The sequence below is a fragment of the Lemur catta genome, chromosome 11 (genome assembly GCF_020740605.2).
Source record: "Lemur catta isolate mLemCat1 chromosome 11, mLemCat1.pri, whole genome shotgun sequence".
NCBI classification, from domain to species: Eukaryota; Metazoa; Chordata; class Mammalia; order Primates; family Lemuridae; genus Lemur; species Lemur catta.
Window position 1 is genome coordinate 77,753,246 of NC_059138.1, and position 23,440 is coordinate 77,776,685.

The 23,440-nt window shown below is 44.2% G+C and overlaps 1 protein-coding gene across 4 annotated transcripts in view; it reads right to left on the reverse strand.

The window, feature by feature from the left end:
* The window catches only part of PDE1C (phosphodiesterase 1C), a 483,316-nt gene extending 466,394 nt beyond the window's left edge, over window positions 1–16,922 (reverse strand). For 3 of the 4 annotated variants that reach the window (XM_045564390.1, XM_045564389.1, XM_045564392.1), the window contains exon 1: window positions 16,267–16,377. In XM_045564390.1, coding sequence (XP_045420346.1) covers window positions 16,267–16,351 — 85 coding nt within the window. In that variant the 5' untranslated portion in view covers window positions 16,352–16,377. Of the gene's footprint in view, window positions 1–16,266 lie in introns of all 4 variants that reach the window. The other variant, XM_045564386.1, reaches the window with a different exon arrangement.
* Window positions 16,923–23,440: the final 6,518 nt, after the last annotated feature.

Sequence of the window (23,440 nt, forward strand, 5' to 3'; positions counted from 1 at the left end):
TAGAGGAAAACACCCCAATAGAAAAACTAACAAAAAGCACGAATGTGCTATTTGTAAAAGAAAAACCTTTGGGCAATTAACACGTGAACAAAAAAGGTTCAGCCTCACAAAGAGTCCAGTCAATTAATGACAAAGTTATATCCCATTTTTTAACCTATCAAGTTACAACTTTTTTAAAGGTTAAAATCCAGTGTTCACAAAGTCAACAGGAAAACTCATACTTTATGTAGGGAATTGTAAATTGATACATTGGAGAGTGAAGGTGGTTTAGAATATATATTTCAAATGCTTCAAAAATATTCAACTCTTTCTGCTCAGCAACTTTACTTCTAGGAACTTATCCTAAGGCAAAAAGGATTTATAAAGATGTAGAGAAAATGGTAGTTATCATGAAGTCATTTATGACAGCAAGAAAACAGAAAAAACTTAAAACATCCAACAACAGAGGATCAGCTAAATAAGTCATACATTAAAAACCCTGATGAAGAAGAATATTGATATGAAAAGATACTAATTATATATTGTTAGATGGGGGAGAAGTAAACTGCAATACAGTGATGGTCCCGTATTTGAAAAAGTCGTAATAAATGTACCTATGTACATTCATTAAACAAAAACATTTTTGTTCAGGAAGATAGTCAACAAAATGTTAACAGTAGTTTTCTCTACATGTTGATTTCACAGGTAGGATTTTGTATTCTCATTGCCAATCTTTATTTTATGACTTTTTCCACAATCGACATATACAACTTGCATAATAACTGTTAAAATAATAACAATAATAGCAATAATATGCTGAAATTAAGCTGTTTCTCCTTTCAAACAGCATTGGCATGCTAGTTTTTTTTTCTCCTTAGCATGAAAGAAACACCACGGATCCCCATTAACAGACAAAGACATGGCTTGCCACCACCCTAAGGGACACTTTTACTGGGATGATTACAGCTGCTATGACAACAAGGGGAGGATGTGATGTCACATAATGATCCAGTGACTTCGACATTCCTGTCCCAATGCAGAGCTCTTGCTGCCAGCTGGAAATCCAGCAGAGACCTCATTAGGGGCATCTGTTCAGTAATTACTACAAGTTTCCCCTCATCACGCATCCACCTCCAAAACAGCCCTACCACAGAACTCCAACGCCTGATTCACAGATAGCCTCAATCTTCCGCTCCTGCAGAGCTCAGGCTGACAGCCACCACAGGTGCAGGGTCAGGTTCTGGCACAATCGGTAAATGCTCCCTTGATCAACAGGGACCAGGAGGGAAGAAGCAGCACAGGACTTTTACTGAAGCAGATGTAAGCCAAAGCTTCAAAGTGTTTAACTAAGGTATCTCATACTGCATCTCCCTAGCGCATTTAAATATTGTCATTTCCATTACAGAAACTCTAATACACCTCTAACCCACAGAAAAAAGGGCCAGTAGCAGTGACTGCACAGCAAGCCAGAGAATCAATTGCAATACTAGAATGCATAATGAATTCTCCCACAATATGAAATCCCAAGACCCCACCACTAGCATGGTGCTCTGCGTAGAGTAGGGTCAAACAGCTATAGTGGAAGGAGCCAGACAGAACTGGTTTCAAGTCCCAGCCCTATTACTTAATCTCCTGAGCCTCAGTGTTCTCATCTTTAAACTGAGAATAATGAGTCAAAAGAGTTGCTGAAAATTAAACATAAAACTCTTAGCCTAGAGCCTAGTACTCAAAAAAGTTAGTTCCCCTTAAAAAGTTTCACAGAAAACTAGATAGATCAATGGATTAACTCGTTCCTTATTAAGCCTTAACTAGACCAATGCAAGAGTCTCCTAACAGGTCTATCTCTCTCCCCTGCCCCCCACCATTATCATGCTAACACATCATGCTATTCTTACACATGGTGTTTTCTCTGCCCAGAATATTCCCCAAATTTCTCTCCTGCCTGCCCCATCTCCAACCTCATCCAGCTCAGTGATTCCTAGAAAGGCTGCATGTCAGAACGGCTTAGAGAGCTCTCTAAAAATGTACATGCCTGGGCCCCACCCACAGCTATGGAACTGGAATCTCTACAGCATGGGGCCCAGAAATCTTTAACAAACTGCCCATTGGTTCTTATGCAGCCAGCCCTGTCCCCACAATGTTTGAGAACCCTGCCCTAGCTGATTCCTACTTCTTTAAAACTCAGTTCAAGATCTCTCATACACTTCTGGTGGAACTACAAAATGGGCAGACAGTGCAGACACTTTGGAAAAGTTTGACAGTTTCTTAAAAGTCACACATTAATTTACCATACAATCCAGCAATTCCGCTCCTGCCAATCGACCCAAGAAACTAAAGACATATGTTCACACAAAGACTTTTATGTAAGTGTTTATAGCAGCATTATTCATAATAGCCAAAAACTGGAAACAACCTGTGTCCATCAGTTGGTGAATGAATAAACAAATATATATATATATATATCTCCATATAATGGAATACTATTCAAAATAAAACAGAATGAAGTACTTATATATGGTGATGACTGAACAACTCTGTGAATTTACTAAAAATTGTTGAAATGTGTGAATTTTGCTGTATGTAAATTATACTCAATAAAGCTGAAGGAAAGGAACAAAAAGGGAGAAAAGGAACACGAAGAAAGAACAGTAAAGGGAAGGGAGGAAGGGGGAAGAGAGGACAGGGGAGGAGAGGGAGGGTACAGGAGAAGAGAGGACAGGAGGGCAGGGGGCAGGAAGGACAGGAAACATAAAACAGGAGTGGAGCAGGAGTGGAGAAAACTGAGCCAAGCCTTTGCCGACTCCTGCCCTGTGTTACTCCCATCCTTTTTAAATCCCTCAAACGGCTCTTGGCCCAGGCGTGCTGGTTCTCAATGTCAGTCTCCCCACAAGCCCATACACTTTTCGAGGATAAAAAAAAAATTGTCTAATGTCTCCCTACACTAGCAGGGCAGTAAATGGAGACTCAACAAATGTCTGCAGGAGAATGAATGAAGGAATGAGTGACCAACTGAGTGTTCAGCTGAAATAAACTATAAGAAACATTTTGGTCCTAAGAAGTTAATACCCAGTTTCTCTCATATAAGGTCATATATGTACTCCCTCACTGGGATGCTAAGAGGAGACACTGGATGTCCCAAAAGTGCTTTGGATTTTTAACAAAGGCATGTCCCACAGCTGTAAGAAGGCCCCTTTCTCTGACGTCGCCCATGCACTGTCAGGCTTGCACATAGCTTCAGATGCCCTGGATTCAAATCAACATCTATTTCCCTGGACAAGTGCCTTGGTTTCCTTATTAGAAAATGGAAAATTAAATGCATTAGTGCTTACAGAGCCTTAGAACAGTGCCTGACATATAGCAAATGCTCAATTACGGAGAGAACATAAGCATATATGGTGTGTATGGGTGTGTGTATGGTTGTATGTAAACTGTATGTGTGTAGAATTGGTGAGACACCACTGCCCAAACAGGCCAAGCTGTGACACACTCAGATAACTTTTGCCTGACACATGGGGCATTCAGGATTAAGGAAGCTGATATGAGCACAAAAGAGAGCCTAAGCACTAAATTAGAGAGAACAAGAAAGCTGACTAATTTAAAATATCCATATATATGATTAAGTTTTAAAAAGCAGGTAACAGAACAACGTGTATGATCCCATTTAAATAGAACTGCAATAGAATATCGTGGGAACCCGGGATAGAATATTAACAGAGGTCATCTCTGGATAATGAGGTTTTCTTTCCTGAGTTCCTAAAATAAATATGGATCATTTTTAAGGCAAATAAAATTAATAATGCTATCTCCATTTTGATAAAAAATGAATTAAGTAATTAGGAAAATGAAAAAAGCCTTCAGCCCCCAAGGACCACCTACTATTCTGGCAGCCTAAAAGTTTCTCAGGTTTGTTCAGAAGAGAGAATTCATAATCAGAAGGATACAGGAAGGCCCAGATACAGAGGAGGAACACCAAACACATGGTAATAGCTAGTTATTACACAATAGCAAGACCATTCAATAGACACTCACCCACTGATTCTCCACAGTATAGCCAGAGTGTGCTCTTATAAACACAAATCTGATCATGTAACCTCTGCTTAAAATGGTCAGTTGCCTTCCACTGCTCTTGGCAAAAAGACTGAAATCCTTCCATGGGCCCATAACTTCTCACATAGACCTCTGCTCAGCCCCTTCTTAATCCATGCTCCTCTCCTGCCAATTGGACAGCCGATCTCCACCCTGCAGCCACAGGGCCTCTGCACAGGCTGTCTACTCCACCTGGATGCTCTCCCACCTCCTCTCTGATGCCCCAGAGAGGTTAGATACCGCTGCTGGCACTCCCACCACACCCTGGTCTTGCCAGCAGAGGACAGAGCAAAGTTATACCAGTAATGTCCATGGACCCACTAGACTGTCAGTGCTTTGATGTCAGGGCTATTCTGTTCTGCTCATATTGTATTCCTAGTGCCTAACACAACAGCTGCTGCAAAGATGGGCTCAGTGAGTAATTGTTACCCATGGGCAGGCAGGGCACTGTAAAGTATGAGCCCAGAGAAAAGCAAAGACCAGATCATGGAAGGCCTGTGAGCCCCACCTTGGAATGTGGGCTTGATCCTACAAGCAATAGGAAGTTCCTAGAAGGTTTTAGCTGGATGGCAGCCGGATCAGAAAATTTACAGGATTTGAATACTAATTAGACGAAGTGGGAGCAAGGACACAGGAAAAGGAATCTAAGATGGTTCCCAGATTTCTGGTTTAGATGCGCAAGCTTTCCAAAATGTAGAAACTGGATTCAGATCACTGCTTTGAAACAAGTCTCTTTGATTTCCTGGAGTCCCAGATTCTCCATCTATAAAATGGAGCTTCTCATAGTTGTCTTGCAGGGTAATGGGTAGAGCAAAGGAGTGGATGTTAAATGAGTGGATGTAAAGCCTTATTATTATCATCAGCGACATGGCGGCAACAGCTTGCACAATCACCCAAAATAACAGCCTCCTCGAAATGGTCACTAGGACCAGGCTTACAGTCTCACACAACTGGACTCAATTCTGCATCTTTTAAACTTTTTTTCACTGTCTTAAACAGTTATCCTCATGAATGGCCCAGATGAGAAAGGAAGAAAATCCATCTTGTTGCAAAATTGGGTTTCTCTGGGGCCCAGCACATGGCTGGGATCTAGTTTGGCTTAGAGTCCTGCTGGTTCCCTCTTAAAAGACACTGGATTCCTCTTCAGTATTTTCTGACTTGACAAAATTTGAAAGCTGAAGTAACTTCCAGCTGTTAAAGAAGGATGAATCACTAGATACAGTGGGCCTTTCTTGGAAACTTAAAATAGAAATCTGTCTACTTTCTCATTCACTGCCTGAATCCTGTTATGTCAGTTTGGGCTCCCTGGGCTCAAAGAGTAAAACAATGCCAGCTTTCTCCTGGGCCCCCTCAGAGATGAAATTTCCAAAGGGCTAGAGGGTTCCCATACTTTGTGATTACAGGGCAAACATCTAAGCCAGCTGAAATACCTTCAGGTTTGGCACAAACTAAGGAAGGAGAAAAGAGAAGGGAAAGGAACTAATATTTTTATAAGCACCTGCAACGGCCTTATTATTGGGCCAGCACTTTTCCTATGTCATATCACATGTAGATATAACGCCTACTTCACAAGATTAAGAAACAAGATTCAGAAAGGTAAAGAAAGTGGTCAGATAACTCATAAATGGTAAACATCACAGCTCAGCAATTCAAACTATGGTTAGTCTAAAAATAAAAAAGGAATATTCTTTCCACCATATACACCACAATAATTTTTTGAGATAACCTCCAAGAGCCAAGATGTCTGGGTAATAAAAGACATAATTCAGCAGGTCCAACACAGCAAAACCAAAAACACAAAAAATGAAACCCAGAAAGAGCCCTGGAGCTGAACTGCTCTGAAGCCTTCACTCGTGAGTGTGACCTTTGGCAAGTACTTCTCCATCTGTCTAATTTCGACCTGTGTGAGCTGAATTTGACTATCTATAAAAGGCCCTTTCTCATGCTGGTGGTTACTAGGGAGGCAAGTCCAGAGTGGCAGATCCTCCTATTTTCTTCTCCAAGTCCAGGGAATCATAGCTGAGCCACCTATGGAGTTATCAGGAAGAGAAGAAGCACAGCCGTTTGGAGAAGCAGAGACAAGGGGCAGGAGTTGGCAAATCAATTACTGTAGTGTGATTTCTTCTCAGAGAAAACAAACCTTGGCAGCAGCACATGTGACCTGAAACTTATGGGCAGAGTCTAGAGTGGTTTGGATCTCTGTCCAGCAGACACTGCCTTCCACCAAGTGAAACCAACTTCCAGCAACTCTGCCTCCACGCCCGCCCAGGGCCCCTCAGGGAAGGCCCGGTTCTCAGGCCAAGCTCCTGCCACACTCCGGAGTCCGCCTGCCAGCAGCACAGGAAGTGCCAACCAGCTCTCCCCAAAGCAGCTGGCACCAATTACCCAGACCCAGCTGGAAGCCCTCGGCCGGGGTGAGACTGGTGCTCCAGATCCCCCGCCTTGTCGGAAATCCTACCCTAAAACAAAGACAGCCTGGCAGCCGTGCCTGCACGAGACATAAGTGGCTGGCAGAGGCTGTTGGAGGCAGCGAGGGGCAGGCTGGTGAGCGCCGTCCAGGGAGGCAGCTGTGGGTCTGGGAGTCTTGCCCGCTCCCGATTTCAGAGTCTCTGCATCGTCACAACCAACAGCTACCAATTACTGGGCACCTACAGTGTGCTAGGTGCCTACATTCCTCATCCTACTGAACCCTCCCAGCAACACCACAAAGAAGGAACATTTATCCCTATTCACTAATGAGGGGCCTGAGGCTCAGAGAGGTGAGTGATCTTCCCCATGGCCACAGGTACAGGACGTGCTAGAACTGGGTCTAGAGCCCAGGTCTTCTGCACCCCTTTCCTTTCCACCCAGCATCCCCGCCTAGGAGAGCCACCCATCTAACAAGGGCCTCGCAGTTAGGGACTCACTTTGCAAAACCATCACAAGTAACATATCAAATCCTAAAAGGCGATTATCTGGGTTGAGGAAGTGGGGACACTTGGAGGTCGGTCCACCATGGCACCATGGATTCATCAAGAACAACCGTACAGGAGACTAACATCCAAGGACACATGAAATGCCAATTTTGAACAACAGAAAGCAGAAGACCAAGGTCATCCCTACAGCTTTTCATGCAATAGTATATATGGTTTGATCAAGCAGGACTCAGACTTGGTTATTATTATTTTCATGTTAATAATAATATTATGGAAATATATTATTATGGGTATACATTATAAATATATAATAATAAAAAACATTTGCATAGAACTTACTATGTACCAGGTACTATGCTGAGTGCTTGATGTGTATTAACTCATTTAATCCTCTGTACTAAGCACTGAACTTGACACTGTGGAAGGACGGGGGAGCCACCAGTGGAGAAAAGCACCACGTAGTGGAAAACACGTACTGGACTCAGTTGAAAGCTGGGGTTAGGTCCTTACTAACTTGCTCTTTACTATTCTGGGTAAGTCACTTAACATGGGCCTCAGTTTCTCCATCTATAAATGAACTTGTCCTAGAACACATAGCTAAAAGACTGTGAAGTCAAAATTCAACCAAGGGCCAGACTCAGTGATTCACACCCATAATCCTAGCACTTTGGGAGCCAAGGTGGGAGGATCATGTGAGGCCAAGAGTTTGAGACCAGCCTGGGCATCATAATGAGACCCTGTCCCTACAAAAAAATTTTTTTAAATTAGCCAGGTATGCGATGTGTACCTGTAGTCCCAGCTACTCAGAAGGCTGAGGCAAGAGGATTGCTTGAGCTCAGGAGTTCAAGCAGTAAGCTATGATCATGCCACTGTACTCCAGCCTGGGTGACAGAGAGAGACCCTATCTCTGAAAGGAAAAAAAAATTCAACAAATGTTGTCAAACTCCAGAATCCATGCTCTTAACCTCTACACAAACTGCCTCTCAAATCCAACGAGCATTTCTTAAACAGAACCCATGCTAGGTGCTTCCACATCAATTACCTATTACATTTATTCCCCATAACAAATAAATCTAGTAACAAGAATTGAAGTCATAAAGGTTTCATATCACATCAGAATGGAGCTAACCCTGCAGGCAAGCAAACACTTGGAAATCTCCAGCTAGTCCCCCATTTCTCGCTGGGATTTAATAGTTAGCATATAGGCAGCTACACATCGACTTGCCTTTGGTCCTTCCTTGAGTCTAGCTCAGCGGTTATCAAACTTTGCTGTAGGAAAACTGTACAAAGTTGTATACACAAAGCCTAGTATACTTACTTCAGAAATAATTTTAACTCTGAGCTCTTCATTAGTTCTACATACAATTTGCCTTCTCTTTGCTCTGAACTCTGCAAAGCATCCTTCACCAGAAATCCCCAGTGCACCTCACTCAGCCATTCCCCCTGCACCTCCTCCACTCTGCGGAGCCTAGGGTGGCCATCAGTACTCAAAGCTCATCTCCGCGGGGAGTAGCAGGAAACGTAGAGATTTCCTTACCCAACCAGTTCATTTTCAGATGGAGAAATTGAGGTTCATGTTAAGTTTCTTACCCAGAATTAAAAAGCAAGTTAGTAAGGACCTAACCCTATCTCCCAATTCTGAGTCCAGTATGTGTTTTCCAATACTCGGTGCTTTTCTCTCCCCTTGGCTCCCCGTGTCCTCCCACAGTGCCAAGTGCAGTGCTATGTTCAGCAAATAGTTATTAACTTACCAATAATAATAGCTAACAATTTGGGTGCCTAGAATTTGCCAGGCCCTGTACTAGAAGCTAGAGCTACATTATGACTTTCATGGGCCCTAGACACATTTGCCTTTGTGGCCCCTTCCTCCACAAAAAAAAATAATTTTTAAAAATTTAAAATATATTTTAGGATTGCATTGGTATGAAGAAGAACATATTCTTATAATTTTTTTAGTTTTTTGTTATTTAACATGAGATCTTTATAAATTTTTAAGTATACAATATTGGACAGCAGATGTTTAAAGCTTATTCATCTTCCTTGATCAAAACTTTATAAATTAAGACATTTTATTCAACCGTTTCTTGGACTTAAAAGTCTATTTTTCTTCTGATTTTAAAAGAAATTAAAATGTTTTAATAGGCTCCTAAAAATACTGTGGTCTGAGCACTATGCCTACTGTGCCCAATAGATAAGTCAGCCCTGCCAGGAGATCTACTCGCACGATCTCATTTTATTTCCCACCAAGCAAGACAGATACCATTTTATAGCTTAGGACATTTAACTTTAGTGGTGCAATGCCACCTCTCTAAGGTCACAGCAACAGGAAGATGGGGTTTGGGTTTTGAACCCCAAGTGTCTAACTCCAGAGATTGCTCTGGACTCTACTAAGTCCGATTTAACCATCCTGGTCCCCTCTTCCTGCTATGTCCCAGGCTAATCCCCAAGCCAAGTTCAAAACTGTCATTCCTGCAATGCTGTTCTCCCCACCACCCCCAGCTTCCCCATGGCCCAGGCAGACTCTGTCCAGGTCTGTGGAGGTGGGATAGACATGCCAGGCACACTGTGTGGCCTGGGAGGAGACAAGGGTGCCCAGTGCTCCCTCTGTTCTTACTCCTGTCTGGTGTCAGGGGCCAGCACAGTTGCAGAGGGCATCCTGCTTCCCACCCCACAGAGTGGGGTCACACCACTACAGGTCAACCCTCCAGGTCACACCACTGACCCTCACCCACTCCCAGCCAGTGTCAGCTCTACTCACCATATGATTTTAGGCAAATTGAAGAGACACTGAGTGGACATCTATAGTGTGACAGCCAGGCACTGTTCATGGCCCTTCACTCCTCTGGCCATGCTTCACCCACAAGGAAGGTGTTTCTAGCTCCATTTATTCAGAGAAGGAAATTGAGGCTCAGTGAAGCTATATGGTTTGCCTGATGGTCCTAATAAGTCTTTCTGTGACTCCAAAATCCAGTGTTTCCCAGACAAGGTGACCTCTGGTGACACGCACCCCCTAAAACCATACACTCCAATTGTTGGCTGACAATTACACCCCCGTTGTGAGAGCCTCATTCCTCAGGCTAAAGACTTGGTTTCTCTTGGGCGAAGTGCAAATGCTGTGAAGAGGGGTACACGAGTCTTAACCAGTATTAACTTTGCCCTAATAACAAGAAGCATTTGAAGGGCATTTTAGAATTAATAGAGCAATTTTTCATACATAACTTCACTCGATCCTCACCACAGCTCCATAACGAAGGATCGTGCTCCTCATTTTATATATGAGGAAACTGAGACTCAGAGAGATGAAGTGATTTGCCCAAGGTGCAGAATGGAGAGGGATGAGCCGCAGAGCAGAGACTGAGAGCCCCAGTTTGCTGACTCCTCTTCCCACGCCCTGCTCCACCTGACACTGGCTCTGAGATGACATGAGGGGGAGGGAACTGGTCCATGGGTACTGGGACATGGCTGTGGAATATTTCACCTGGGGTCCTTATTGGGCTCTTTGCTCCCCACCATCACCCCCAACCAGGCACACAAGGCCCAGAGGTCTTGCCACCACCCAGACAAGCAGGCAGATGGAAGACAGACAATACACTCGGCAGAGAGAGCACAGAGACCATCTGGGCTGAGAAAGTCCTCAACCATATGCTCCAAGGGAGGCCAGGGGCTCTGTGCCTGACCTAGAGAGTGGACCACACCCCCAGTGCATGCAGCCAAGTCACACTTGGCCTCAGCCACCCACAGAGCCCTACCTGCCCCGTCCCCTCTGAGAGGAGCAACTGCCAGCAGGCCTCCTCCCCTCAGCTTGGGCCCCCGTCCCCAGCAGTCCAAGGGTGGGACAGGGAACCTCACTCTCAGCTGCTGGGGCCTCAGATTGCTCTCTAGGGGCCCCTTGTTTTTCCTCCTCTGGGACAACCCAAGGAGAGAAACACAGGGCAGGGGAGCCAGTGGTGGTTGCTATGGGAAACACATCCCTCTGCTAGCAACACTCTTCTGTACAGACCTAGAATTTTCCACAACACCACTAGGTTGACTTTTTGGAGGAAACAGCTTATTTGTCATATACCCCACCAACTTCACACCCTCCCAGCCTGTAGTTTCACCCACTTCCTTCTGACACCCTGGAGGCCATCACTGAGGAGAGGAGGGAAAATGACAAGCCCTCCCTGAGCCCCATTTTCTCATCCATACAACGAGCCCTGAGGAGGATACAGGAGACCATGGGAGCGCCTACTCAGGCGGTTCAACAACAAAAAAGTGGTTTTGTTTTTTGCAGACATGCTTCAGTTTTCACGGGGGAGGGTTGTTTATGTGTTTGTATTTCAGACAGCCTCATGAAGAAAATAAGACTCTGTAAACCCACTTAATACAAACCCCAGTAGATATCCAAACCCCAGAAGACAAGAAAAATTATTCTGAAAAACAAATACTGCACCTCCCCCTCTACGACCATATTCAAATGCTCCTTCGCAAGGACCTCACCAGAGTCAAATTACACTTGAACTTCTACATATGGCCTACAATTAATGCTCATCAGTATAATCACCTGCTACAATCATAAGTTCAGTAGTTTCCTAGGGACAGAACTTTCAAATCACAAAGACTCGATGAAAGTCAGTGCTTTCTGGATGGGGCACGTGTTCAACCTCATAGTCTTGTTTCTTGGCCGCATATCCATTTCATGACCTGAGGAAATTATACAAAAGGGAAGCAAAACCATTTGCACTGCGACAGCGAAGCACAGGACTGAGGGCACCTGTTGAGGGGCAGATTAATAAACCTTGTTTCTTCCACCTTATCTTCCTGCAAGGGCGCAGCGACCCCGCCCCACCAGCAATGGTCCCACCTCTTTCTGGTTTTGCTCCAGCCTGGGCTGGTTCAGCCAACCCAACAAATGCCCAAATGCCCTACTTCCCCATGCTGAGCTAGTCCCAAAGCTCAAGGAGAGATAAAGTCCTCTGTATCCCTCACTTCCCAGCTGTGTGGCTTTTGGCAAATTACTTCCTCTGAGAGTCTTAGGAGCTTAATCTTCTAAAATGGGGGTCCCAACAGTGACCTTTCAGAGCTGTGAAAGGTGATGGAATAAGCTGAGTTAAGCCCCAGCTCAGAGCCGACACCATGCCCCACGGCCACCGGATGTGAGGAGCCTGTTCTCAGAGCAGCCTTGACCTCATTCCCAGAGTGCCGGCAGCGGGCCATAGGCCAGGTCAGAGGGGACGCTGGCAGGGTTTCTCAATGGGGGTGTTATTGATGTTTGGGGCAATTGCTCACTCTGCGGCGTTGTTCCTCTCCCTGCAGAATGTTTAACCCCTCTGGCCTCAGCTCACTAACTATCTGTAGGGAATGTCCCCTGGTCCCCAGCATGGCAACCACCAAAAGTGTCCCATATATGTCCAAACACCCTTGGAGAATACCACTCCTAGGGGGGAACCATAGCCAAAACCTTCTCCCTGCCCAACAGGAACAAGAAGGGAATCCCTCCCCTCAGCCTCAGTGCATCCAGCAGAGAGGCATTCTGTCAGGAGCCCTCCAAGAAGAGTTTGTTCGTGACCCATGGGAGCGGCTCACTCCCGCCCCCACCCACAGAACCCCCAAGGTCCCCACTGTCCTCACAGGGGACCTCTAAGAATCTCTTGCATCTCCAGTACCATAATGTGAATTCCTTTACTAAGTCCTTTGACCTGGAAGTTTTTCATAATTAACAGACTAGAAGAGGAGGTAATTCCTAACGACAGAATGTCAGACACCTGAGGAAAGGAGAGATTGGGGCGCTGCCAGGACCTCATCAGTATTCTTCTCGCACATAGTAGGAGGGCGACTATTCACCTACTCCACCTGCTAAAAGGCATGACTGGCTGGCAACCACAGGTGTGGGCTACGAGATAGCTGTCCATTCTTAAAGCAAGTCCTAAGTGCCACATATTGATATGAGTCCATATGCTTGGAAGAAATATTTGTAATATACATGACAGACAGCACTTGCAAGTGTTTATATATAAATATACACATATAGATGCTCCTTGACTTACGATGGGGTTACATCCCAATAAACCCACTGTAAAGTCAAACCATCATAAGTAACCCTATGCACACTTTGTATATATGTACACACACAAAGAGACATAGGTACATGTGTATATATAATGCATATTATTAGCATATATTAAGTGTATAATTATTATTAATATATAGTATATTAAAATTACTACATAGTTATTATAATTATATATAATTAATAAATTGGTTATATTATAATAAATATATATTATATGCGTTAAGAATGATTGAAAATTAATGATAAATGATGAACTCCCCCAAAGGAAAAACAAACAGGAAAAGGATATAAAAAGGTAATTTTATAAAAGAACTAAAATAACTTATAGAATTGAGATACCACCTACCACCCTCAAACTAGCAACTTTTTAAAAAATTATAGTGCCCAGCTCGCATGAGAGCATGTAGATGTAATACCTTGAAGCATTGCTAGTGGGAGTATAAGTTGGTAAATCTTTCCAGAGGGCAGTTAAGCAACATGTTTTCAAGTTGCCAAAAATGTTCATACTCTTGGACCAAGCAATTACACTTCTAGACGTTTAGCCTTTAAAAGTATTCATGGATGTACTCAAAGATTTGGTGTTTTAGCATTGTTTATTATGGTAAAAAATAAAAGCAACCTAAATAGCAAACGATAGGAGATTGATTAAATAAATAGATATGGTATGAAACAAACCAATAAGATATTATTAAAGAATAGATTTCCAAACATTATGATTGCATTTTGTAAAAAAAAAAAAAGGGTATGTATGCAAAAAATTACTGGAAGTATATATAAGAAGTATTAGTATAGCATTGGGTGACAAAATTATAGATGATTTCTTTCTTTGTGATTATCTGTATTTTCTAAAACACCTATCTTGGCCTAAAATTTCTAAAATGTCTCCCTGGCAATTACTAATTTTACTTTCTAAAATGGTTATGTATGAACATATCACATGACCCCAAGAGTACAGATTCCTTGAGTATAGATTCTAAGTCTTCATAACTCTCCATAATATTAGCTTAGTGCCTTGAATAATTGCAACAATTACCATTTATTGAATGTTTGGCATGTGGCAGGCATTGTGCTCAATTGTATCTTTTAATACAGTAAAATTCAATAAACATCTGTTGAAGGAGGGGGCGAAGAAGGATAGTTGGGAAAAAGTGAATGAATAAATGCTCAGCAACCTGAAATAAACTGGCAGCTATCTCACTTAGAAGTGACCGGCTCATTTTTGGGATCTTCTGACCACCAGACCACACCAGTCTGCTAGACCTTCTCTTCTAATGGGGAGGGAAGGTGTTAGGAGGATAAAGGCCACACTATGATCCTGGATTTTAGGAAGCCACACTTTTTGGAGGATAAGATCTCATGGGAACTATCAGGTAAAACTTAAAAATTACTTTTGAAAGTTTTCTGACAGACAGTTAAGAAAACCAATATTAACATGACAATGACCTATTAATGAAACACTTTTAACTTTGAGAACCCTTAATTCATTTCTACAAACACTCCCTTAGCACCCACCATCACCCAGTTTGAGAATGAAAAATAAGTAAGCACAGTCTCATCCTTAAGGAATTTGTAATGCCATGAGGACTACCAGCAGGTGCCTAAATAACTGATTGAAGGCAGAGTGTGAGCTCTATTAGAGGAGTCCAGGACTTAGGTAGGAGAGTGCAGAGGGAGAAATTCTTTCTGATGAGGATAGAGAGTGGAGGAGGTGGCAAGAGAGAGCCAGCATCTGAAGGACAGACAGGATTTCTCAAAGCTGAGTTGGGCAGGGGAATGGCATTCCTGGCTGCGGGAACAGTGGAACAGTGTGGACAAAGGCTCTGAGGAGTGGGATATGGTGTGCCTGGGGAAGGACAAGTGTTCAGTCCATGCCCCAGAAACTCTGGGCTAATTGATTAAAAGCAAAAGTGGCCCAAAGATGAGCTCCTCTTCTAGAACTCTTCCTGCCCCTGCCACTTTCTCACTACACATGCAAGCAGACACAGCCTACCACAAAGCAAAATAATATGCCCCCTCATTGTCAAAGGATTTGGATTAAGTTCAGATGAAGGCCACAGTAACTTGAGTGCTCTTGGGAGTAGGAATCCCAGGGAAGCTCCTAGGCACCTGCTTCTGCCCTCCTGTTCTCCAAAGGCTGACATTCCAGAGAGGAAGCCTCCAGGGCACCACCTGGGACTGGGTTCTACCCACCTCCCATGAAGAGGTGGAGGCAATCCCTTGACAAGTTGTTTCCAAACAGCTACAGCATGGAACCAATAGTATAAAGATCAAGTACCTATCTCTGCAAATGCTTGTCCTCCAGAGGGTAAGCCCTGTGGTCCTGCCCCCTGGGGACACCTACAGCTCTCTGCGGTCCCCCTCTTGGTGAATGGTTTGTGGAGGAAAGAAAACAGGAGCCACTGGAGTCCACAGGGCAGGAGAGGAAAACCCCACCACGCAGCTCAGGAACATCACAGCTTTCTCTCTAATATTTTAGTAACATGATATATTATCCCTCCCTCCCTGCCTGCATTTTTCCTTTTTCTTTCTTTCTCTTTCTCTCTCCACGTATCTCTTTTTCTTTGTTTCAACTTTTGTAGAAACTATTGTTCAAAATCAATGTCTCTCTCTCTCTCTCTCTTTAAATCTGTGTCTGTCTCTCAGCCTCTGAAGGTCTCTTGTTTCTATCCCTGTCTCCATGTCTCTATCATTCTATTAGCCTCTGTCTTGGTGTCTGTCTCCGTATTTCTGACCTGGTCTTTCTATTAATATTAATGTCTCCTTGTCTAGATGTTCCTGCCGGGGTGTGGGTGTGTGTGTGTGTGTGTGTGTGTGTCCTCCTCCCCGCCCCCCCGCCGCCCCCTCTTGCTCTAAGTGTCTGTCATGTCCAGGTCTCTCTGTCACTTTCTGCCTTCCCCCTCTCAGTATTCCTATCTGTATCTCTCCATCTCTGTGCCTCCACACCCGTTTCTATCCCTCCTCTCCCTGCTTGCCTTACTAAAATCGCAGCAAGGAAATAGCAGTTGAGGTGTGAGCCTAAAACCCAGCTTGGGCGGGATGCCGGGTTGGAGCCGGCGAGGGTTCCGCGCGGACAGCCCCGAGCGCGGCTTCCCGGTCCTGTCGCCGCGGCTCCCGGGGGCTCCGGCCCGGCGAGCACCCTCTGGGCCCAGCCCGACCCCTGACCACCCCACTCGCCGCCACCGGAAAGTGTGCTTGCCCAGGCCAGGAGTCGGACTGGGGGCGCAAAGTTCTCACCGATGGTGAAGCTGTAGCCATCGATGCTGAAAGTGGCGCTCCGGCATTTTTTGAAACCCTCCTTCCTGTTGCTGGCGTCTGTCATGGCTCGGCCGGCCGGGTAGGGGCAGCGCAGCGCAGCCAGCGACGTCCCGGGGTCCCCCCGCGGCTGAGCGCGCAGCCCGGTGCCCGCACGCCGCGCTGTCACCGCAGCCCAGCCGCTCGCTGAGCCCCGCGCGCCGGCCGCAGGCGCGGGGACCTATGTCAACTAACACGCCTGGCGCTCGGCGGAGTCAGCGAGCCAGCGCGACTGCCCCATCCCCACTCCAAGCTCCAGACGCGGCGAGAGGAGCGTTAATAAAGGAAGGCGACGCGCGCCCGTGCGTGTGCAGGGGGTTGGTGCGTGTGCGCCGAAATCCCGCCTTGGCCACTCTACTCTGCACGTCGCTGAAGCCCGCGCGCCAGTCACGTCTGTTTTCTGTCTCAGCTTCTCCCTCCCTCTCTGGGCGCTAGTGGGGTTTGGGGGCCCAAGGGAATGGCTGAGATTTGGCGTCGTGCTTCTCCTAGATATGTTTTCTCTGGCAGGCGGAAGAGCTTCCAAAAAGCACATCAACAGATGGAAAAGCAAACATCTTAGCCCTCAGGCGTGGCCAAAGTTTACTCCAAACAAGGAAGTCAGGAAAATTGTCACGCCCACTTCCTCCTAACAGCTGTCCCCAGAAGTAGCCTGGAGGCCGGATGAAATTACTGCCCGGAAGATAATTATTCAGGTAACCCTTATTTGTGGACGAGCGCTTTCACACGGAGGCTCTAAGATGTGCAATTTACAGCCGAATTACAACGCACCCCTTACAATCCATTTCAAATAGCTTGCCCTGTTCTTTCGAATTTGGGTTTGCCAAATATGATACACTCCTGGAATTTGCGGAGGTGGGGAGAGATCTTACCAGTCCCATAACTAACACTCTTGCTACAGAAGAGGAAACAGGCAGAGTGGGGCTTGAGAAAGGTGCTACAGCTACGAAGCAGCAGACATTGGATGCAGAAGTTTCGCTTTATGACACCAAGTCTGTCATTGGTTTTTTTCAGTGCCTGAAATAACTGATTAGGCAGACTTATATAGGGAAGATCATTCCCTCCAACCAGCAAGCAGTTACTGAGGATTTACAATTGCAGCACTCTGTGTCAGGGGCTGAGACCATAAAAAAAGACCAGTGCTTGGTCCCACAGAGAAATCCACCCAGTGTAACATGTAGAATGACAGTGCTATGCTCAAGCAATTGTGAGACTACAATTAATCTAACCTCATTTGTTGTTATAAAATTTGACCCAATTAACAAACATATGCCAATAGTAAGAGTCCACCAGGTGTATTCCTAATTGGTTCCAGTTGAGTTTAGAGGCATCCACAAGTCTTCAGAATCTAGTAAAAATGAGAGACTCTCTCCAAAAACACGTGTAGTATTATACATACAATTTCAGGGGACCCATAAAAGTCTCCAGTCCAGTGGAACCCAGGTTAACACTTGTCTCAGGAATTGAATCTTTTTTGAGTCACCAGATATTTTTAAAGAAATGGATTTATATTGGAGTGTAGTTGAAACTTCAGTTCTCTTAGGGAAGACCTAGAACCACATTCACATTGATACTTTGGTTAGGTCAGAGACAAGATTAATTAATCATAAAGGCAATGTGTGCCACAAACCTCATGCCACACGAAATGGTACATCTCAGCATGGAGCCAGGGGGTGCTTCAAAACCATGAAGTAGTCCTTGAGAGACCGTAATGCACATGTCCAGAACTGGTTACAACGTGGAGGCATGACAAGGGCTTTACAGACAGACAGACAGACCTGGGTCTGAAATATGGCTCCACCACTACCCACTACATGACCTTGGGCAAGATGCTTGACCTCCCTGAGCCTCACTTTCCTCATCTTACAATGAGGATTGTGTGAGAATAAGTGTGTAAAACCTAGGCACATGGTGGGCATTCACTTAATGCCCTCACCAGCTGACTCCCAAGTTTCATTATGTAGACACTATGGAAAATTCTTCTCTATGTAAATAATATATTTTAGTCATTGTTATCACCATTAATTTTATAAGTAAAGAGAATTTTATATGTAACATTTTTATATATAATATATTGCATATATTATGTATTTTTAAATATAATAATTGCTGAAAGTTCCTTATAGTTCCCATTTCCCTGTATTTCTCCCACTTTCCCAAACCTTTAACTGAAGGATGTGCTTTTTTGTGCCAAAGTAAGTCCTCAAATGAGGAACCTGAAAGCCCTGAGTTATACAGTCTCCTGTAGTAAATTATCAAAAAAAAGTCTATTGCAATAGAAATTTTTTCTTGAGTGAGTGAAATTAAAACTTGGTATTTCATCACTCTTAACAGAAAAGTTTCTTGAAATATAACCTATAAACATAAAAACAATGTGATCATTTATCTGTCCCCTGAAGTCTGGTAAAAATAACTTGCCTGAATAATTATAACTGTTTTTAAACTGCTTCTCCCCAGAATCATTATCTCTTTCCCTGGTTTTAGAGATTGCACACCTACAGAACCACTAAATGCACTGCTTCAAGTGCAAAGTCTGAAAGCAGCCTTCTCAGTGCAGGGCTCTTACACTAAACCAAGTGCAGTTGAATCCTAATGTTACATAAGCCAAGAAAGAATGAGTTCAAGAATGAGATCAAAAGAAGCATTGCTTTGCTTGCTCTTTCATAAATGCTTCCTCAAGAGAGCCTGTGAAGTAAGAAAACTGAACCAAGAGAGCCAAGCAGATGTGTCAATCCTCTACTCTGGTAGTTGGAGCAAGAATTGGCAAATTGATGCCGGCAGGCCAAATCCAGGCCATCACCTGTTTTTTGTAGAGTCTGCAAGCTCAAAATGGCTTTTAAATTTTTAACTGATTGGAAAAAATTCAAAAGAAGAATAATATTTTGTGACACATTAAAACTATATGAAATTCAACAAATAAAGTTTTATTGGAGCATGGCTATGCTCGTTTATTTACATATCATCTCTGGCTGCTTTCACACTGCAAAGGCAAAGTTGAGTAGTTTTGGCTGAGACCACATGGCCTGCAAAGCAAAAAATATTTATTATCCGGCCCTTTACATAAAGTGTTTATTGACCCCTAAAATTAGAGTAAGCATACTTTATATCTGCCAAGGTTTGGATAACTTCTAGTTTTATCATATTTACTTTAAAATTTGGGTTTGGAAAGGAATTGATCTTTTTTAAACTATTGGAATGTATTCTAAGAAGCAAGGCACAGCAACAAATGTTGAAGGAAGGATGGAAGGAAGGAGAGGGCAAACAGGAGGGAGGGAAGAAGGTACACTGATCCAGTCATTAGCCAAAACAAATTAGGTTAAGATTAATTTCTGCCAACACATAATGTGTGATCCTGTCTTCATCACAAGAAAGTAGAGTAGAAGATGAACCCAATACCTAATAGGGTCAAGTGGTGCTCTTCAAATATAACAACTATATATGATACGTGATACAATATTTTAAAAAAAGAATCTGGAAGGATACTTCTCTTAGGTGCTAATATCCTGTCCTTTGATTCCACCTGTGGATCTGATGGAGGAGTCTACTACATGTTTCTATATAAGAAAAAGGGTATTAATGGCAAGTGCTTGTTGCTCATTGGTTGTTCACTTTTAACGTACTATGAGCTGAGACTCTATATATAGAATAGATGAGTAGGAAGTACACTTTCTAAGAAAATAACTTTATTTTTCCTACCAGACAGAAGACAGCACTTCAGCATTTTATTAAGGCATTTCAACCATTCTCAGGTAAGAAGCTGAGAATTCTCCCAGCAGACAATGGTCCAAGAATTGTAAACCCAAGTTGCCCCAATACGAGTATCGTGCACATCCCTTGTGGACACCTATCGGGCTGTCTGACAACCACTCCAAATTCTGGGAAGGGCCCTCTCCATACACATGATCATAGAAATGGCTGCAGGCAATGAAGTTTCTGAACTGCAGCCCTGCCTCTCTGACCATAATTGATGGGACGCAGATTGGGCTAACGAATACCATCGCTGAGACTAGGAATTGGGAGAGATGAAGAGAAAGTTCCAGTATATTCTAGGCCCAGTTCCAGCTAGTATCTGCAAATCAGTTCCTCCCAAATTCCATGAGATGCCCTATACCTATATCCTATACCTTTATACTATAATCCCTTTTTATGAGTGACCCAGTGTAAGTGAGTTTCTGTTGCTTGCGACCAAGAGTCCTAACTAATCTACCAAACAAGCTCCCTTCAAGGAGGGAAGTAAAGGAGGAAGAAATGAACAGAGAAAATAAAGAATTAACTTAACATTTATTTGAGTGCCAACTGTGTGCTAGGCATTATGCTAACCAAGAAACAGTCCCTGCCTTTAAAGAGTTTACAGGAAGAGTAAGTCCCAGAACAATTCATGGAACCAGGTGTCAGAATGAAGGAGCACTCACCGAGTCTGTGTCTATGGATGCAGTTCCTCTTCAGCCCCCACCAGTACCCTTCTTGGTTTCATTTTACTTCTACCTTATTGTTTCCCTAGAGCCCAATCTTTGTTTCTTGTGTAAATTAGACCCAGGAATGGCAGAGACAGATGGGGAGGAGATAAAGCAAAGTGCCTGCATACATAAGGGCCTGAAAAAGGTGCCACAAAGGTATTATATGCAATCAAAGTGTTTGTACCCCCATAATATTCTGAAATTTAAAAAAAAAGATACCTGAAAGGCCCTAATGGAGATTACAGAATTCTATTTCCACAATGAACCAATTCTTCTTTGTGTTAAGGCTGGCCTCCTGTTCATTCTTCAACTTTTTTCTGAGTTTATATATTATTAGTGCATCTGTCAAGGTCACTATTCTTCAGTGTCTGCCTTCAGGGTCTCAAAAAATAATAGCTGAGGATCCCCAGGCCAATGCTCTCCCCATAACATTATGTAGCAAATACAGTAAATTATATTTCTTTTTTGCACAAAGAATTTGGGGAGAATTTTCTGATAGCCTTCTAAGTTAGATTTTTAGAAGTAGAGACATTTTGTAGTGGGGATTGGGGAGACCAAAACAACTATCTTTAACTTCTTTACATAATCCAGAATATCAGGTCTGGAATGTTCTTTCCCCTCAGCCCACCAGATCTGCCTAGAGATGTCCCTCCTTGTCTTTCATGTCTCCACTGGTGTCCCTGGTCCTCTGGAAAGCACTTCCTGTCCGACCTTCCTGAGGGGAGGAGACCACCCTACATGAAGCCTCCACTGGACCCCAACGCACCGTGCCCACTCTGCTTGTTTGCATGCTGGTCTCCTTGTGAGCAGATGGGCCACTGGGTCTTCCAGCCCCAGCATGGTGCCTGGCACAGAGTAGGCCCTTGGTATAACATTTGATGAATTAGAAAGTGAACAAAGATAAGCAATGCAATGCTGTGTGGCCAGGATACAATGTGACTGGGGCAGGACAGTTGGCTCTGTCAGTCACTCCTTCCCTCCTCTCACCCTCTATCTTCCTCTATGATGAGCTTTGGAGCCAGTTCAAAATACAGCTCCATGGTAAATAGGTTAAAAACTTTTAAAATTAATAAAATGAAACAAAACCTCCTCTAGTTGCTAGCTGTGTGACCCTGGGCTAGTTGCTTAGACTCTCTGAGCCTCAGTTTATTCTTTTGAAAAAATGGAGATATAGTACCTAGCTCATAGGGAATGTGTGAGTTATAATGAAGTAATTTACATTAAAGACTTGGGCCCGACCCATAGTAAACTTTCAATAAATGTTATTATTTTAACATCATCATCATTAGTATCCCAGGACCCTTTTGTGCTTCTGTATTCTACACAGAATGCTTAAGGTCATCCATGATCAGAGGCAAGAGAAACTGGCTCAGAATTCAATTACCCTTGGATACGAGGCCCCAGAGTACCACCCCATGAGTAATAAGGCCAGAGGTTCTAGGCTCCATCACATAGCTGCAGAAACTCGAGCACTGGAGTCCAGAGCTTGCCCAGGGCCGACTGGCTCAGAGAACTCTCAGTTGCTGTTCCACCCACAAGACCCAGCTTCCATAACCCTCCACATTCTGTGGCACTTCAGTCACCTATGCTTTGCTTCATTCAGTAGATGTGCTGTGGTCCTCATCTTCTAGGCCTCTGGGCAGCGTTTGACTTGGGGACCCAGCTATATCCACTAGGATACCTTCTGTTCCCTGGACACCCAGGGCACAGCTTGCTCCTGGTTTTCCTTCAAGCTCTCTGGCCAATTCCTTTTCTGTTGGTGTTAACAAGGGAACCTCTTGTCTTCTCACTCCATTCCCATCCTCTCCCCTGAGCAATCCTGTTAACTCTTGATGATTCTGTTAATTACCCTTAAATATCTATTTCCAGCCCTAGATTGCTTTCCTGAGCAACAGAATATATACCTGTTCTTCAGAAGGTGTTATTGCCACCTTGACCTTGATTCTTCTAAATCTGAACTGGTCATCTTCCTATTCCTCCTCCAGAGTTCCGTTGCAGTGTTGATGATAACGTTTCCATATTGCTTCTCAGGTCAGGCCACCTTTACCACCCTCTTTCCAGCTGTCCCCATAGGAGGAGAATTCCTCACCTGACTGGTTAGAGTTTCAAGATGCTCCTTGGGCCAAACTCACTAGGGCAAGAGTCTTTGCTGGGCAGAGCCCATATGGCACCTCTGTGAGGATTAGGAGAGGGTCCCCGCCCCCCCCCCCACCGCCCTTCACAGGCAGAAGCAGCCCCGTGCCAAGACAAACACAGAGCCCAGTGCATGGAGCCTGGGCTGAAAGCTGCTTCCACCCAGCCCCTCAGAGTCAGGTACTTTTGGATTCCTAGCTACAGTACTTCCAGAATGTCATCAAAGCCTCACTCTTCCCCTCCAAGGGTGCTGTCTCTGTAAATCTTCCTCCAGCCACTGAGAATGCCAAATCGGGAACCTGTGAGTCATTACTGTCCCCTCTGTCCTTCTCACCTAAGCAGCCACTAAGTCCTGGCAAAACTACTCTCTCAGTGCATCTGGCATCTGCCCACTCCTCTCCTTAGTCCAGGCTGACGCTGCCTCCCAGGTGAGCGTCACAACAGTCTCTCACCTCCCGACCAGCTCGCATTGTCGCTGCAAGCCACTGTCTCCTCGGAAGCCAAAGGGACCTTTTTAAATAAAAAGTCAT